General features: G+C 47.9%; 1 protein-coding gene across 1 annotated transcript in view; it reads right to left on the minus strand.

Annotated features, from left to right (window-relative positions):
* Window positions 1-14,165, minus strand: part of LOC126530260 (uncharacterized) — a 125,505-nt gene extending 111,340 nt beyond the window's left edge. Inside the window, exon 1 of the mRNA XM_055070223.1 lies at window positions 14,076-14,165. Coding sequence (XP_054926198.1) covers window positions 14,076-14,153 — 78 coding nt within the window. The 5' untranslated portion in view covers window positions 14,154-14,165. The remainder of the gene's footprint in view (window positions 1-14,075) is intronic.
* Window positions 14,166-14,497: the final 332 nt, after the last annotated feature.

The following is a 14,497-nucleotide window of genomic DNA, read 5'->3' on the forward strand; positions in this document are numbered from 1 at the left end:
TGATAGAGAAGCCCGTATCGCGAGGAAACAAATAGGTGTTGTGGTGCTGCGTTGGGAGTGCGGCACGCCAATTTTCGTCCGCGCGTCCGCCTTCAGGTTGCTGTATTGCATTTCGGCAGGTGACGAGAAGGGTAGCTACGACTCCGCGCCTAGCGGGAGGACATAATTCAGAACCATATGCTCAAGCCAATCTATAGTAATGTGGTTGTGGGCCACGCCATCCTTCATTCTGACGGACCACCGTGAGAAATTTTCAGGCTGGATCTGGGGAAGCGGCGCGTTGGAAGGAGTGGTCAGCCAGCACATCCATCGCATCTGTTCTGTTTTAATTAATGTTGCAGGGCATTAGTGTGTGCGTCCCTACATACGCTTGTTTAAAATAAGAACAGGCGAGTAAGACGGTGTGATCATCACAGTTTTTTGTTTGTTGCTTTAGATGAGGCAACATCTCTTTTTCATCTCTGTACAAATTACACAGAAGCGGAGGGACCAAAATGGAGTATCGGTTAAGTGCTGTCTTCAGTACCCTTTGCGGACAATGGCCGTTCCAGCCTTACACGCAAGCAGTGCATTCAACAGTCAGCAGTCTTCCCGAGCTACAGTCCTGAGTTCACTTTGCTCAATATTTTATATATTCGCTTTCTAATGAACGAATGCAGCGAAACATCGTGTTGCGCTCTAATGTAGAGGAAAGGCGCTTTAATACTGTTTCTCTCTGGCATGAATAGGGAGTTGGAGGCAGACATGACATGACAAGAAATGTATTTGAGTTCTGAGAGAGTGAGATCTCGGGGAGCCAAAACCGAAGGCTCCCGAAGGTCAAGTCGGTCGCTCCGCCCACGATGGGACCGGGAGATGAAGTCTCACCGCAATGTCGTGGGCCTGGACAGCCTGGAGTTGAATGTGGATTGTGAAAGAGATTGCTCTTGAGAGATTCCTGCCATTGTTCTTTCGTGATGGGTGGAGAGGCGTTAAGGGCTGGGCGCAGCCAGAGCATGTGCTCAAAAGAGCATGAGTCATGACCACATTTGGGGCAGGACGGTGAGTGGTCAGGATCTATCCTGTTAAGGGACCGAGGAGTGGGATACGAACGGGTTTGCAATAGTCTGAGTGTGCTAGCCTGAGGTTTGTTCAGTTTGGGGTGAGGTGGTGGAAATGTCCTCCTGCCCAGTCGATAATGGAAAACAATTTCGTGGAAAGTACATATTGAATCTATGTGGATGTTGACCTCGTTCCGAACCTGGCTGCACGCGACAGCACGGTATGCAAAATCGCGTGCTTTCCGGTGGGCCTGCTCGTTAGGATTACATCCAAGCGGGTTAATTGAGCTATCTAGATGTGCTGGGAACCATGACATGTGGTATCCTCTTTCGCTGCTCTGCCTAGTCTTTTGAAGTGCTTTAATCAAAATACTGTTCGCCTGTTGAGATACGAGAGTGGACGAGAAGGATCTAACCACCGTGCGCGATTCCGAGAAGACGATAGCGGGAACGTTTGAGCTGTGAAAAGCCAGAGCGATCGCCGCTTCCTCCGCCACATGGGCGAACTTTGTATAAACAGAGGCTGCGTTGACCAGGTTGCCTCCCGCGTCTACCACCGTGACAGCGAACTTATACCCACTGTCGTATCTGGCAGCTTCGAAAAATAGGGCATCTAGTTTCTGCTGATTATTATTTTTAAGGATGGACTTCACTCTCGCGAATCTTCTACCCTCGTTATCCACTGGGTGGATGTTTCGCGGGACGGGGTCAACTATGATGCGAGTTCTGGTTTCCCGGGTCAAGCTAACTTTGGTCGCCAGTTCATGTCGGGGTTAGATTCCCGCGTCTTCTAAAATCTTGATCCCTGGCTTAGTGGATGAAAGTCTCATTATTTGAGCCGCTGTGTGAGCTTCAGTTAGCTCATAGATGGTGTTATGGAGTCCTAGCTCCAGCAGCTTCTCATTGCTTGTGGACTGCGGAAGGCCGAGCACGCGCATGAGGTCGGTTCTGATTAGGGAGTCGAGCTTGGCCTTTCCCTCTGTACCCCGATTAAGGTACGGCGCGATGTAGATAACATGACTCAGGAAGAATGCTTGATGAGCTCTAAGCAAATTGTCCTCTTTGATTTGAGGCGCGGGCTACAAGTCTTAGGACATTACTAGCCTGTCCAGTGAGCCTGTTGACGGCCGTCTAGTTACAGCCCTTGGCATCAATGAGGAGACCTAGTATCTTGACCAAGTCCATCCTTGGTATGGGATGCCTGTTTTTAGCTTGAATTTCTATCGGCAGAGTTTCCAGAGGCGCAAGGTTTCTGACCCCCTGTCTTGACTGGCGGTATAACAGTAGCTCTGATTTAGCGGGGCAGAGTTCAAGGCCTGTGTTTGAAAGAAAGTCTTCGGTAGCCTCCAACGCGCTTTCAATAAATGTTCGAGCATGGCTAGCGATCCGCCCGGCGCGCATATCCTGATATCATCCGCATAAATGGCGTGACCCACGTTCGGTATTGCAGCGAGACGAGTGAAGAGTTTGTGCATGGCTGTATTAAATAAGAGGGGGGAGAGGACCGAGCCCTGCGGGGTGCCGCAGGTGCCTAGTTTATAGGGTCCTCTCGTGACCATGCCTAGTCGGAGGTGTGCCTTGCAATCCGCGAGGAAAGATCTGGTGTAATCATGAAACCGCTGGCCCAGTTTGAGAGACGAAATCTCCGTCAGGATCTGTTTATGCGCAACCCTGTCGAAGGCCTTGGAGAGGTCCAGTGCGAGGATCCTTAACAAATCGTGAATAGGGTTATTAAACATGGCTTTCTTAATCAAAAGCATAGCGTCCTGTGTGGACAACGTCTGTCTAAAGCCGATTAGGTTGTGTCTAAAGAGCTGCTTGTTTTCAATATTTTCAGTGAACCTGTTATGTACCACGTGCTCCCCAACCTTGGCGCAGCATGCTGTAAGGGAAAAGGCCGCAAATTATTTATAGGGGAGGGGGGGGTTCCTGGTTTGGGTATGAGTACCACTTGTGCGGTACGCCAGTTTATCGGGACCTGTCCACTTTTCCATACCTCATTTATTTTGGCCGTGACTATATCGATTGCCGTATCGTCTAGATTCCTGAGGAGTTTGTTCGTGATTCCATCAGGTCCCGGGGCTGATCTGGCGTTTAGATTGAAGAGAACATGTCTGATCTCTGACACGGTGAAAGGTTCGTCTAGATCAGGTGCCGAGAATCCCATGTTGATAACACGCTCTACCGGGCGATCCGCGTCTTTGGCGAGGGGGAGATAAGTATGTGCTAATTTTTTTGCTAATTCTCTGTCTTTGAGAGCGATTGCAGTTTCCTTCTTGATGAGCCTATTCGTTGCAAGGCTAAGGGTGTCCTTAGACTGTTTATCGTTGAGGAAACTTTTCAATAGGCTCCATATGCTAGCTCTTCGCATACGCCGGTCCGTTTCGGTACACGGCTCATCCCACTGCTGCCGGGCGAGCTGGCCTGAATAGGTTTCAAGCTCCTTGTTAAGAAGCGCCATTTTTTATCTGAGTTTACGATTAAGCTTTTGGGTCTTCCACCTGGCTGTGAGGGCGTGTCTGGCCTCCACAAGGTGAGTGAGTCTCGAGTCCATTTTAGGAACTTTAAAATTCGTAATGATTTCTTTGATTGCTCCTTTAACTGCCATGTTCAGATTCTCTAGCAGATCTGCATACGTCTCGTCTGGCGGGACTGTGTCATTTCTGATTTTTCGAAACAGGTCCCAATCCACATACTCATAACCCGCGGGTGGGCTGGGTTTGACACGCAGCATAATTTCAAGTATCTAATGGTCACTGACTAGCCCCTCCTGGAGGTTGTCCCACGTGCCTTCGATACCTCGGAGGAAGGTAAGATCGGGGGTCGTATCTCGACTGACCGAATTACCGGATCTGCTGGGGAGCCTTGGGTCTGCGACGAGTATTAGGCCGATCTCTGCAGCGTTGAAGGCCAAGTTCGTCCCCTTTGCTCTTTTGTAACCTACCCCCATTCCGTATTAGGTGCGTTAAAGTCATGCGCGACGAGAGGTGCGCTTCTCGCCATCCTAGATGTGGTGCCTTGTAATGTTTTGAAGTCTCTTTTCCTGTCCGATGGTGCGCTGTACACATTGAGAACGAAAATGTTAGAATTGATTGTTCTGTTGGGTACGATATCTATTACCTGGGCCTCGAGGCCCGCTTTGTACGCGTGGACCTCGTGCTGAACGAACGAGATGTTCTCTCTGATTAAGGCAGCTATACCTCTCCCTCCCTTTTCTCTCCTGTATGCTGCCGCGCGGTACCCCGAGAGGGAAATTTCTGCTGTACATAGCGTTTCCTGTAACAATATAACTTGCAGCTTTTCCGCAATCGACCTGGGGCCTAATGGGGCCTTGCACCTCTGGAAACTTGCGCAGTTCCACTGCCAGATTTTGAGATTGTTGCTATTCGCGTACACCATTTTCCCTACTTATAATGATCATTAGCCCTTTAGCCTTACTTTCGCGATTCGGGTTTGCCTGAGTCTGCACCGTAAGCCGGCCTTTGGCTTGGACCTTCGGCCGCTCTAGTTGAGTTAATCTCGTCTCCATCCTGGAGAGCATTTCCATCATGCGTCCAAGAGTCTTTTCTATGGCAGCTAGCTTGCCTCTGCTGTTTATTTTGGCAGCATGACCGGCGGTGGTTGCTGTGACTTCGCTCGGCTCATCCTCCTCTTCTGTCTCGCTCTTCGGTTCTGGGTTGGGAGCTTTACGCTTGGATTTGCCAGAAAGCGGGCCTAGAGCTTTAATTTTATCCTCATGGCTGTTCGAGATTTGCCCTCTAATATTCTTTAAGGCCTCCTTAAGCTCTGCAAGTTCGCGCCTGAGCTGTTGATTTTCCTCCTAAAGTGATTGGATTCGGGGATCATCCTCTTGCTCTGACTGTGCCTCACCACTAGCTCTTTGGACCGTCGTAGTCTTCTTTCCCATCGACGGCGCTGTGTTGGAGCCCTTCACTTTGTCGGCCCATGTGGCCCGCTTCGCGGGCTGGGAGCGAGACCGGGACCGGGATGTCGATCTGAATGCGCTGGTTTTCCCGCCTTCCCCTGAGCCAGTTCGCCTCCTGGAGTGAGAGCGCCCCCTGGATTGCGAGCGGGCTCGTAGGGTGGAGCCACCATATGCTGCCGCAGGTGTCACCTAGCTCTGTGCATAGGAGATACTGATGTCATGGCCGATGGCCATCTGTGCTTATCGCTGCATTTGTCGTCGCCTTCGACGCCGACGCCTAGTGGTATATGGGATCTGGTAGCGTTGTTTGCATGTCCTTTCCCCGGTGATATGGAGGCCACCGCATGCTTCACATTTGGGTGTGCATTGGTGTTCCTCCTCTTGCGACTCTTGAAGGCTTAATTTTCCCACAGCCACTGTACTTGTTCTTTTCCTCTTCGCTACCGGGGCACACGTTGGCTCGGTGACACACGTGACCACGCGCGTACTGTTTGTACCGAAAGCATGGAACAACGGCGGCTCCACACCTGACCGTGTTGGGCACTCGCATGACATTGAAGAGTATAAGAACTACTTGTGTGTTCTTAACTCTTCTCACTTCTAATGCTGTGGGGTTTATTGTGTTCAGAATCATCATTTTAAGGGCTCCTTCGTCAAATGAAGGGTCATCATCATCATCATCAGCCTGGCTACACCCACTGCAGGGCAAGGGCCTCTCCCATATTTCTCCAACTACCCCGGTCATGTACTAATTGCGGCCATGCCGTCCCTGCAAACTTCTCAATCTCATCCGCCCACCTAACTTTCTGCCGCCCCCTGCTACGCTTCCCTTCCCTTGGGATCCAGTCCATAACCCTTAATGACCATCGGTTATCTTCCCTCCTCATTACATGTCCTGCCCATGCCCATTTATTTTTCTTGATTTCAACTAAGATGTCATTTACTCGCGTTTGTTCCCTCACCCAATCTGCTCTTTTCTTATCCCATAACGTTACACCTATCATTCTTCTTTCCATAGCTCGTTGCGTCGTCCTCAATTTGAGTAGAACCCTTTTCGTAAGCCTCCAGGTTTCTGCCCCATAGGTGAGAACTGGTAAGACACAGCTATTATACACTTTTCTGTTGAGGGATAATAGCAACCTGCTGTTCATGATCTGAGAATGCCTACCAAACGCACCCCAGCCCATTCTTATTCTTCTGGTTATTTCCGTCTCATGATCCGGATCCGCCGTCACTACCTGTCCTAAGTAGATGTATTCCCTTACGACTTCCAGTGCCTCGCTTCGTATTGTAAATTGCAGTTCTCTTCCGAGACTGTTAAACATTACATTAGTTTTCTGCAGATTAATTTTTAGACCCACTCTTCTGCTTTGCCTCTCCAGGTCAGTGAGCATGCATTGCAATTGGTCCCCTGAGTTACTAGCAAGGCAATATCATCAGCGAATCGCAAGTTACTAAGGTACTCTCCATTAATTTTTATCCCCAGTTCTTCCCAATCCAGGTCTCTGAATACCTCCTGTAAACACGCTGTGAATAGCATTGGAGAGATCGTATCTCCCTGCCTGACGCCTTTCTTTATTGGGATTTTGTTGCTTTCTTTATGGAGGACTACGGTGGCTGTGGAGCCGCTATAGATATCTTTCAGTATTTTTACATACGGCTCGTCTACACCCTGATTCCGTAATGCCTCCATGACTGCTGAGGTTTCGACAGAATCAAACGCTTTCTCGTAATCAATGAAAGCTATATATAAGGGTTGGTTATATTCCGCACATTTCTCTATCACCTGATTGATAGTGTGAATATGATCTATTGTTGAGTAGCCTTTACGGAATCCTGCCTGGTCCTTTGCTTGACAGAAGTCTAAGGTGTTCGTGATTCTATTTGCGATTACCTTAGTAAATATTTTGTAGGCAACGGACAGTAAGCTGATCGGTCTATAATTTTTCAAGTCTTTGGCGTCCCCTTTCTTATGGATTAGGATTATGTTAGCGTTTTTCCAAGATTCCGGTACGCTCGAGGTCATGAGGCATTGCGTATACAGGTTGCCCAGTTTCTCTAGAACAATCTGACCACCATCCTTCAACAAATCTGCTGTTACCTGATCCTCCCCAGCTGCCTTCCCCCTTTGCATATCTCCCAAGGCTTTCTTTACTTCTTCCGGCGTTACCTTTGGGACTTCGAATTCCTCTAGGCTATTTTCTGTTCCATTATCGTCGTGGGTGCCACTGGTACTGTATAAATCTCTATAGAGCTCCTCAGCCACTTGAACTATCGCATCCATATTAGTAATAATATTGCCGGCTTTGTCTCTTAACGCATACATCTGATTCTTGCCAAGTCCTAGTTTCTTCTTCACTGTTTTTAGGCTTCCGCCGTTCCTGAGAGCATGTTCAATTCTATCCATATTATACTTCCTCATGTCAGCTGTCTTACGTTTGTTGATTAACTTCGAAAGTTCTGCCAGTTCTATTCTAGCTGTAGGGTTAGAGCCTTTCATACATTGGCGTTTCTTGATCAGATCTTTCGTCTCCTGCGATAGTTTACTGGTATCCTGCCTAACGGAGTTACCACCGACTTCCATTGCACACTCCTTAATGATGCCCATAAGATTGTCGTTCATTGCTTCAATACTAAGGTCCTCTTCCTGAGTTAAAGCCGAAAACCTGTTCTGGAGCTTGATCTGGAAATTCCTCTATTTTCCCTCTTACCGCTAACTCATTGATCGGCTTCTTATGTACCAGTTTCTTCCGTTCCCTCCTCAGGTCTAGGCTAATTCGAGTTCTTACCATCCTGTGGTCACTGCAGCGCACCTTGCCGATCACATCCACATCTTGTATGATGCCAAGATTAGCGCAGAGTATGAAGTCTATTTCATTTCTAGTCTCGCCGTTCGGGCTCCTCCACGTCCACTTTCGGCTATCCCGCTTGCGGAAGAAAGTATTCATTATCCTTATATTATTCTGTTCCGCAAACTCTAGTAGTAACTCCCCCCTGCTATTCCTAGTGCCTATGCCATATTCCCCCACTGCCTTGTCTCCAGCCTGCTTCTTGCCTACCTTGGCATTAAAGTCGCCCATTATTATAGTGTATTTGGTTTTCACTCTACCCATCGCCGATTCCACGTCTTCATAGAACCTTTCGACTTCCTGGTCATCATGACTGGATGTAGGGGCGTAGACCTGTAAAATCTTCATTTTGTACCTCTTATTAAGTTTTACAACAAGACCTGCCACCCTCTCGTTAATGCTATAGAATTCCTGTATGTTACCAGCTATATTCTTATTAATCAGGAATCCGACTCCTAGTTCTCTTCTTTCCGCTAAGCCCCGGTAGCACAGGACCTTTTAGCACTGTATATGCTTTTTTTGGCCTCCTAACTTCACTGAGCCCTATTATATCCCATTTACTGCCCTCTAATTCCTCCAATAGCACTGCTATATTCGCCTCACTAGATAACGTTCTAACGTTAAACGTTGCCAGGTTCATATTCCAATGGCGGCCTGTCCGGAGCCAGTGATTCTTAGCACCCTCTGCAGCGTCGCAGGTCTGACCGCCGCCGTGGTCAGTTGCTTCGCAGCTGCTGGGGACTGAGGGCCGGGGTTTGAAGGGTCGATGTTTCTTAGTACGCCTTTGTACGTGTCATCAGGGGGAGAAATATAGGCTGACACCTCAAAGGCGCCGAATTTGGTATGTACCTTGCTGATTGCTGCATATGCCCTCGCGTTTTGATTAAGAGGGGTAGAGATAACCAAAATGTTCTGCATCTTGTTTAGGCACACGCTGTCCTCCGCAGTCTCCCGTTCCATCAAGGCCGCCGCCATGGCCAGCGCTTGGGCGAGGTGTATGATATCCGTTTTGGAAACGTCGAGGCCTCCCTTGGGGCGCACGATTATCTTGATTTGGTCCTTGGGTACTTTCGGTAGCCTCGAGGCTGCCGTTACCTGCTTCATGAACCTTTTGGCTTGCGAGTTGACCGTGCGGCTGCCAGCCGGCATATTCTTGCTGACACTTTGCCCGCCATATGACGGCGTACTCGTTGGCCGTTTTCGTTTGCTGCCAAGGGCGGTCGTCCATCGATGCTCAGAATCCGTGAGAAGCTGCACAGTCCCTAAAAATTACACGCACCATCTCCTGTGGGATTATTCTAAAGTATGCGCATGTCCTACTAATCCCCTGCTGTTTCGTCGTCTTATGCTGCTATGCTTGCTTATATTCTGAGAAGCACCGTCAAATAATCTTCGACGGATAAGCGCGGTTGCAACACAGAAATGCTTACGGTGACCGCCATAAGATGATACCGCTGCTTAATGGAAGATAAGCACTGGTCGATGCATGCTGTACTGCATGATACAATTGAACACTAGCAAGGTTGGAAGAACTCATACGTAGACGTCATCGATGGCACTGCCTCCTCTCGATGCGGGCAATTATCAACCGCGATCAACCTTACTCCGCCGCCAGCTGCGTATGGCGTGGCTGCGCGGCCTATCTTGAAAGCGATCTGCGAAGGGGGCCAAGAGTACCAAATACTCATAGCTTCGTGTGCCATGTGTTCTTGCGGCCTGGTTTGCGTTGAAACGAGGGGCATCACAAAGGTGAATTCGCTGGCTGGTTCGCATGCTATCTTGAAACCATCATCTTACGCGACGGATACACGGATGGACGGACGAACTGACAGGTTCTTTCGTTGGGTAGGTATAGAAATGCTAGGTAATTAAAATTCCAAGCACATTTCTTCTAGGTCACGCTGCCAAATGCGTTGCCATAACCAACCACATTAGCTGATGCTGCCAGGTCTTTTGGATAGAGGTAATGAAATGTACTTCAAAAGCAGCAAGATTGCTCGAAAAACATTTCTAGTTGCCAAAGGCGCAAATATGTCAATAATAAAGAAAGAGGTGCGCGGTTGCTGCTGCAACCAAGTCGCCTCGATGGCGACGGGTTAAACTAAACGCAAGCATCACCATGGCTACACATGCAACGAAGCACACTAACGCTGGGCAACAACAATACACAATCTGGCAGTGGAACTGCCGGGGCTACAGGAGGAAGCGGGGTAATCTCCAGCAATTCATACGCAGCCGCGAGACGAAACCGGACGTGATCCTTTTTACAGGAGACAAACCGTCCGGTTAAACTAGCTGGCTACAAAGCCATAGACGTGACCGCGACGGAGAACAGGCAAAGAAGGAAACGGGCTACATCCCGCGTGGCGGGTGGCGCGGGGCCGGGGGCGATGGTGCCGCGCCGGCCGTCTCCCCCGCCACGCCCGTCGCCGGTAGCCGCCGTGCTCGTTCGACGTAACGTCACTGTGGCGCAGCGAGAACTTGCCTGCGTTAATATACCTCACGTGTTCGTAGAATTAATTCCTAAGAACGGCCGAGGACTCTTTGTCCTTAACGTATATAGTAAAGCCACGCTGCAGCACAGATTCGGGGACCTACTGCGGGGCGCGCGCACGGCTTCCGGTGGCGAGCCTCTACTTGTTGCGGGCGACATTAACGCGCCCCACGGAGCCTGGAGCTACACCCGAGAAACACCCAAGGCCAAACACCTTCGGGAAGACTAGCAAGACCAGAGGCTTGCACTGATCGCGAATCCCGCCGATCCTACACGCAGAGGGAACAGTGTGAGTGCCGATACGTTAACAGACCTTGCGTTTGTTTCGAATGTAACAACAGCGCACTGGCAAAATACGCAGGAAGATTTGGGGAGCGACCACGCGCTGATCGAGATCACGATAGGCACGGGCCCGAGCGGTCGTGGTACTAACCCTGAGGGCAAAGGTCGTAAGCTCAAACTTGTGAAGTGGGACACGTCCGCAAGAAGCGAGAAGAAGCGGGGCGAGGCGACGAGCCGATTACGGACATAGACGAGTGGACCGAGACGCTCAGAAGGGACGTAGGCGCAGCAACGAGCGACGTACCGCCCGAGGCGAACCTCGAAATAATTGACAGCAGGCTCCTACACATGTGGGAAGCAAAGCGAGCCCTCCTAAAGAGATGGAAATGCCAAAGACATAATAAGGCGTTGCGCAAACGCATAGCACAGTTAGACAGAGGCATCGAAGAACACGCACTCCAGCTATGCATGGCACAATGGGAAGACACGTGCAACGGCCTCGAGAGGCAGATGACCGGGGCGAGCGCTTGGCGCTTTTTAGACACCTATTAGATCCGGAGGAGACTCGGGCCGCTCAAGGATACAAGACTCGTAGACTAGTATGAGATTATAAAGTCCATAGCTTCCTCGACGCAATACGTGACCGTTACTTTAAGAAGGTCGAAAGCATCCAGCACGCCGAGTACGACGGCGCCGCAAACGAGAAACCGGACGCGGAATTTAGCGAATCGGAAATTCGGATAGTCCTGTTCAAACTAAACACTCGATCGGCGCCCGGCCCGGACCGGGTTACCAACAGGACTCTCCGCAACCTAGACGAAGAGTCAATCACCCGACTCGCGGCCTACGTCAATGAGTGCTGGCGAGGGGGTTCCCTTCCCGAAGCGTGGAAACGGGCCCGCGCTATTATGATTCCTAAACCTGGCAAGCAAGACCACTGCTATCCGCGTTTATATCCAACAGATGCGTGTAAAACATGCGGACAGAGAGCAACGCTGCGACACATGCTTTGGGAATGTGCCGGCAACAACGGTAATCAAACCAGCGCCGTTCGCGACGCGTCCATAATCGCGGCCGTTGCCAGAGTTGGAGAAGGCTCGAGCTCGCTTCTTCCCGACGCCGCCCCGGATGCGGGAGTCGCCGGGGACCTTCTCCGTAGGCGTCGCCGCCGCTGGGAGGCGGCTATCAAAAGTTCAGAGCTGGCAGACCAGCTCTGGGCTGTCCGGCAAGCCGAAGATGCCGCTCGAGTCGAAGGACTTCGAGCCGTCACCTGAGGCCACCACAGCAAGAACTGCCGGACTATTCTTTAATAAAGTTTCTTCTCCTTCTTCTTCTTGCCCACAGATATATCACAAAAGCAAACTTCTTGTAGTAAGCTGTTCAAAAATATTGTTTATTTAGAAATAAACTCACGTCTGTCAAGTCTTCAATAGTTATGCCACCACCCATCAGATGAAGGCTAATTACTAACGCAAGTACCAATGTATTCATATTCGCTTGAGGAGCTCGAAAAAATTGCCATTTGAAAGCGTATTTCTATTCCTACGTATTTAGCACATTTGCGCTTGTAAATATATATATGTACGTTGTATTAAAACTATTTTGTAGCTGCTTAGCTTTGTCATAAGTCTGCATAAATATATGCAACTTGAGAAAAAGGCTCTTTTTCTTCTGATGACAGTATATGACAAATAGCTAAATCACTTTTATCAAGTTATACAGAGCACATTTATCAATTGTTTGCAAATATGCTTTATTCGATTACAATGCGATAAACTTGCCCTTAAAAGATAGCAGAATTGCAGTGTTCGAGAAATATTTCTCAAAGAGCCTAGCAATACTTCGTGAAATTAAAATGCGCAATCGATGTCGCAAGATCAACTAGTTTTTTTAATAGGAATATTAAAGCAGTAATTGCACAAAAAAAAAATTGCAGCTGGTAATTTCGAAAGCATTTCCACTTCGAACATGTTCTCAGAATGACACCACTTTCTAGAAATTGATTCTCAACATGTGAAAAGAAATAAATTAGTGTCAATGTTCTTAGCGCCTCCAATGCGTAAAAAGGCATATTTTTCAATCAGGTAACTGGCTAAACACTCCATTTTCACCGCAAGTTTAACGGCGGCTATCTCAAAACCGGTTCCACTTCGGAATTTGTCCAAATTTGCCCCAAGCCATGCAAACTCATTGCCTAATTCTGACATCTTTGTTTGGAAAAGACTGTTTTGGCAAAAATTGTGATTAGTTTAAAACATACCACACTAATTTTTTCCATTTTGCTTCATTCTAAAACACACCTAAAGCTCTACAATAGTTCTATTGCATCAGGCGATTTCTACAAAATATTGCAGTCTAACAAACGTAATATTATCGTAGACGTTTCATCTCCAAATAATTTTTGTCTCTTGGAAGATGTTCGTTGTATAGCTGCAGCACCTTTTGGAAAACAACTGAGCATTTTATTTATTTCCAATTTTATGTAAAATATCTTACAAAGAGAAACCCTCGTGGAAGTCCGCGGAAGAGTAATATAACCCACGAGTAAGCTATCCTACCCATGCAGTAGCGTTACAGTAAAACACCCAGAAATAAAAAAAAAAAACAAAGCTACTTGAGAAAATTATTTTAGAAAGGCATAGTGTAAAAACGCCTCTAAGTACCTAAGTACGGCACCATCTAATGCATCCACGAGATATGCTATTGATAAACAATAATAGTACAGCTCTCAGGTTAGAAAAAGAAAAATTTTGAAGAGCAACTTGTCGAGGATTACCAATAGTGGGGATGAACATTAGGTGTCGCAGAAAATGAGAAATAACAGTTGGGTAAATGTTTTTGGTCGGAGACGTAGTTATAACCGATTGGAAAACGTTTCTGTGATTCTATCCAAACTGGAATGCTGCATGGAAGGGTAGAATAGTATTCCATAATGGTCTACACCAAATTACAACGTGCAATCTTCAAAATTTCTTTTCGACATAAGGAAAGAGTCTACTCGCCACCCCACCGCCGCGATCGTGCATGTGCAGCGAAGCTGTTCAGAAACCATCACTACATCTGCTGAGGCAGGGGTACAATGCTTTATTGATACTTTGGATGCTTGTTTTCGGCTTGTTCTTTATTGAAGCATGTGCTGTTTTGCGTCTTGTATGCGTGATTTCAGTGAATGTATGCACTGTTCCCATCATTTTGCTAGGCGCTTCAGCCTCTGGCTTACGGTGGGGATGAAACATTTCATTTTTGCTTGCTTAAGGGGTATGAGTTATTGATGATGATGATAATTTTTGTTCATGGATGAACACGACAACTGCCGATCACTGAGAGGCTAACAGATTCACTGTAAAAAGGTGCCGCCCTGAGGCGGGGAAAGAAATGCGCATTTGCTTATAAAAATAAGTCCTCTGTCCTGTAAGTAAGTCATAATCGCAGACGTATTGCAGTAAACTGTTCGACAATTATTATTTATCAGGCAAAAAGCTTACCTCTTTCATGTTGTCAGTAAGGGCGCCATTAGTCATCAAAATGAGGCTAGCTGTAAGGGCAAGTCCCAAAATATTCATATCGCTTGAAGACCTTCGTACAACCTGGGCTTCGCGCGCGTTTCTTCACCCTTATATACAGAACACCCTAGCGCTTGCAAATATGTCTTTGTGAGCTATTCAGCTTCATCATTAAGTTCACAGGAGAAACATCCACGTGACATCAAACAAGGCCTCTTTTCCTTCTGAATATTCTTTATAACAAAGAACTGATCCATCTAAGCAGTAAGGTACATTGAAAGTAGCGCACATGTTATCCCTGCGTAAACATGTTTTTATAGATCATATGAACTGAACTCGCTTGTAGCAGATAGATAAATTGCTATTTTAGTTCTATATTTCTATGATACCCGGACAATAATTCT

This window comes from Dermacentor andersoni, chromosome 5 (assembly GCF_023375885.2).
Source record: "Dermacentor andersoni chromosome 5, qqDerAnde1_hic_scaffold, whole genome shotgun sequence".
Lineage (NCBI taxonomy): Eukaryota > Metazoa > Arthropoda > Arachnida > Ixodida > Ixodidae > Dermacentor > Dermacentor andersoni.